The following is a 4600-nucleotide window of genomic DNA, read 5'->3' as shown; positions in this document are numbered from 1 at the left end:
ATGGGATGGAGTTCCTAAAGTTTTGATCTTGCTCAAGTTTCCTAATGTTTTGTGTTATCTTAGGTAGATGTTTGTTGTTCTGTACATTCTTTTTATTCTTGTTTCTTGACTGCAATTGGTTTGTTATGTTCTTACTTTTACTTGCGTTATTTTGTAGGTATCAGCAAAATCATGTTTGATTTGGGATTGTGTCATGTCTAGAATATATGGAATGTATTCCATGGAATGAGGATGAACAAGAGGAAGTGATATCCCAGCTAAAACATCTGCAGATTTATGACTCTACAACTGAAGTTCTTCAAAGAGTATCATCGGATCCATCTATTGTTGATAGGGCTAATGACATCTTCTTGAACCAAATAAAAAATAAAAAAAATCTAATGAAAAAAAAATTAAAAAAAAAATATATTAATTACCCTTCATTGCCTCGGTTGCATTTGAACCGAGGAAAAAGCCTGCCCCTTTTTACCTCGGTTCAGAACTGAGACAAAAAACTTATCCCTTTTTGTCTCGCTTGTATATACCTTAGTTCGTCAACCGCTGTATAAGCAAAAGTAACATTGTTGTTCCCTTTACTATACTAGTACACCTTAAATTTTTAAAATTTACATCAGATGATTGGAAGTTTGACATAAACAACGTTGTTTTAATAATAAAGATAGTCATCACAATATTTTTACATAAAATTTTAGCTAAGGTAGACATTAAATATGTGATGTTATTTGTCTTTTTTTTTTCTCACTATTGTCATTTAAAGTTGTATGAATTTGAAGGATTACAAAGTCATTTGTCCAAGACGTAGGTGATACAAGACAAATCCAAAACACACTTAAAAATCATATAACAGATTATCGTATGTTACACACCACACATGTCTATCTAATTAGTTAATTCATTACAATTAAAATTTGTGGAAAAAGTAATAACATTTAAAACTAAGTATTTTGTGAATGCGAAGGAGTGGCGTTGGGGTTTTCCATGATTTGTGTTGATCTCTTGGAAGACAGCGGGACAACAACGGTCTTCAACTTCTCTTCAATCTTGATAATAACCAAAAATAATACTCGATACAGAACAATCATCCCCAGCAAGATTGCAAGATTGACCCACTTTGAGTAACTCATGTCAACTTGCCACACATTTCTCAAAACCTCTTCACCAGTGATGTAACTGTGTGAGCTTCCTCCATCATTTTCTGCTTCAAATCTTAGTCCTTCATACTCGTTCTTGAACATTCCTTGGTTGGCAAAGGTATGAAAAGCAACGTAGTGTAAAGGGTATTTCCAAACTGGCTTGGGAATATCGTTTGGCAACTTAAAGAAGCCACTTAGTAAAAGCATTACTCCTTGAATTCCAGCACCAGTTATGATGCCCATTAGATAGTTGGGAACAATGCTCGCAACTATCATCATAAGACTCTCCACTAACATCAGACTAGAAAATAAAACACAAATGAAATACACGAAATGTTCGAATCCATTCTGAAGACCAGGAAGGTAGTAAGCTATAACCCCAGGAATTACTGCAACCAATACCAAGAATGGGATAGATGATAAGGTGTTTGCAATCACAAATGCAGTGACTCCATAATGCCTGTTTTCTCTTTCTCGTTGAAATACCTGCAGTTAGAAATTCAAAATTCAAAGTGAATTCAAAGTTCCACATTGATTAAAATGATATTTTCTCACTTCTGTTAACGACATTTTAGAATGAGAATAGCTTATAATTTATACCTTCATGACTTCCACAAAGGAAGGGAATCCACCAATGGTCATGAAAGTGAGGAATCCAACTATGAAAGCAACAAGAGAACCTCGATCCTTAATGGAGTCATAACTTGTGCCCAAATTATGGAAAACAGTGGCTAAACTTATACCCAATGCAATATATATGACAAGGCGCAACCAATAATAGCCCAGATCACGAAACATGTTGACGAACGATCTTTTCGTAAGATCAAAGCACTGGTTAAGGAAGCCAGCATGTCCCCTCTTCACATCCGATGAACTTTTCTTCTGAAACCAGTTAAAGTTAATGTTAAGTATTTGCAATGTGAGCATTTATGAATGTTAGAGAAGAAGCATTGAGGGTTACCTTCTCAGATAGTAAAGCTACTTCATTTTTAACTTCTTGATTTCTCTCAGAGCATTTGTATGAGTTCACAAGGATGTGAATCACTTCTTCTGTGGGCAAGTTTGTAGTTACTGCTAAACCCACCTCAATGTCCTAATAAGATCAATCATAACACGTTTTAATTGGATTTTGTTGATTACAGTTGTGTTTATCTTGTATTATAAAGAAGAATAGAATATGGAAACTTGGTCATTTTATTTACCTGATCGAAATCCTTGTTTATAGTTTTCAGTAAATGATCAGACGGATTCATGAGAGTGGGACAAGGATAGCCATATGAAGCGAAAAACTACATAAGCATAATAAGAAAGGGGAGCCTTATGATTAGAAAAAAAGAAATTGGTAAAACACAGTAACAATGGAATAGAATACATAAAATCTGGTAGTTATTTTTATGCTTAATTGAATAGGGTTCCACTTTGTGGGGATGTGTTTAGGTGGTTCTATAAATGCTATTAATTAATTTATTTTTATAAAAAAACATGGATTATGATATATTAAATACTTATTTTTTCTGTAAAAATATTTATACTTAATTAATTTTAATTTTATAAAAAAAATATAGATTAACAAAATAAATTAATAATATATGATAATTAATAATATATAATAATGTAATAAGTTAAAAAATTATTTTTAATAAAAATATTAAAAAGAACATTTATACAAATAATATTTTTTTTTGAATTTGGAGAGATAATATTTTTCCATTTTGATAAAATTGTGATTAAATTGAATCAAAAATTAAAATTAAAACAATAATATTTGATATAAACACCCACACGTGACAGTAACTGATACGTGACAAAAACTTTGTTAAAAAAATAAAAAAGAGCATGAATTAACATGTAGGATATTGTTAACATTATTAGTAATTTTTTTAAAACAAAATCTAATAGAATTATTTAAAAATAGAAATCTAGCTAACTTTTAAACACTGCGGAGTTATTACAGAAGTAATTAATTCTTATTTTTATTATTACCTCAGATGCAGCAGAAGCAGGTCCAAAGTAAACTGTTTTACCAGAAGACAAAAGACAAAGGTTATTGAAGAGTTGAAAAACTTCAGTACTAGGTTGATGGATTGATGCTATAACAGTCCTCTTAATGTGATCATTTTGAGCAAGGGAAGCGATTCTTTTGATGACATAGTAGGAAGCTGCACTGTCAAGTCCACTTGTTGGTTCATCAAGAAAGAGAAGTTTAGGTCGTGTAAGAATCTCAATGCAGATGCTAACTCTCCTTTTCTGACCACCACTAATCCCTTTAACACCCCATCCTCCAATTCTTGTGTTAATGGCATCTTGAAGACCCATTTCTCTGATTGTAAAATCTGCTCTCTCTTTCTTCTCTTGTTTTGACATGGTGTCAGGTAACTGCAGTTGAGCTGAATAATGCACAGCTTCTCCAACCGTTAAGGTTGTCAACAAGGTATCATCTTGTGTCACATACGCCTGTCGTCACAACATGGATCCAAACAATGTTAAGATTGATGATGATGATGATGAGGTAGTAATTAGTATGTTGATGATGAAAGTAAGATTTTGTACATACTGAGGTTCCATAAGTCAATCTTTGTTTATGACCATTGATCAGAATCTCCCCACTTTGCCTCATCTTTGAACTTAATCTACCTGTAACAACAATTTATTTAATTTAGTGACTAGTTATAGAATAAAATTATAACTGGAGTGAAGAATGGTAAAAGTGTTTTATGTTTGTTTTATTGAATATGAAATACCTGCTAAAGTATCAAGTAGTGTAGATTTGCCACAGCCAGAAGGACCCATAATTGCCAAGAGTTGCCCTGGTTTAGCATAACCAGTGAGACCCTCGAGAATTGATCTGCTTCCATTGTTTCTGTTAGAAGCAGTGACCCATACATCCTTCCATGTCAAGCAGATACCTTCCATTTCCACTCTGCTGCCTTCAATGTTCATCACACTTTTCTCCAAAACTGCTTCTGAACTATCCATATCACCTGCAATTCAGGCTCTGTCAATGAATCATAACTTCTAACAAATGAACCCACATATATATACAAAATAAGGATCCATGACACATGTTTCATATTTTAATGTCAGTTTCATATATAAACATGTGCTTCTTGGATCCATTTGATTCAAAAATTTAACACCATTCGAAGTTAGGTAGAAATATTAATTGTGGGAGAAGAGAGGCAAATTTTGAACCACAAAATATAGTGGTACGTTTAAGGGGACGCCGCACCAAACATGATCTTGTTTTTTTCACGGATTAATCGAGGTTCTCATTCTCACACTTGGAATATGAACATAAATGTGACGCAAAAACTCCAATAATCATCGTTTTTTTCTTTTTGTCTTCCTGCGTTTATAGTATTACTTAAATGATTTTTTTTTGTTAGTTGAATATTTCATTTTGATCAAGGGGCCTCTAAAATTTCAACCGTGAACACTATTTCCTTTATATTTTTTATTCTTTAAAA

The 4600-nt window shown here is 32.7% G+C and overlaps 1 protein-coding gene across 1 annotated transcript; it reads right to left on the bottom strand.

Moving 5' to 3' along the window:
• Window positions 1-711: 711 nt before the first annotated feature.
• On the bottom strand, window positions 712-4283 carry LOC108339266 (ABC transporter G family member 1). The gene is made up of 7 exons (XM_017576406.2): window positions 3875-4283; window positions 3688-3767; window positions 3117-3587; window positions 2336-2422; window positions 2095-2226; window positions 1734-2015; window positions 712-1619 (listed from the first exon to the last, which is right to left on the bottom strand). Exons 1-7 carry the CDS (start codon window positions 4107-4109, stop codon window positions 936-938), a joined length of 1971 nt encoding a protein of 656 aa, XP_017431895.1. The 5' UTR covers window positions 4110-4283; the 3' UTR covers window positions 712-935.
• Between the last annotated feature and the right edge of the window lie 317 nt (window positions 4284-4600).

This window comes from Vigna angularis, chromosome 1 (assembly GCF_016808095.1).
Source record: "Vigna angularis cultivar LongXiaoDou No.4 chromosome 1, ASM1680809v1, whole genome shotgun sequence".
In the NCBI taxonomy this organism is placed as follows: Eukaryota; Viridiplantae; Streptophyta; class Magnoliopsida; order Fabales; family Fabaceae; genus Vigna; species Vigna angularis.
This window is presented reverse-complemented; position numbering and strand designations above follow the sequence as displayed.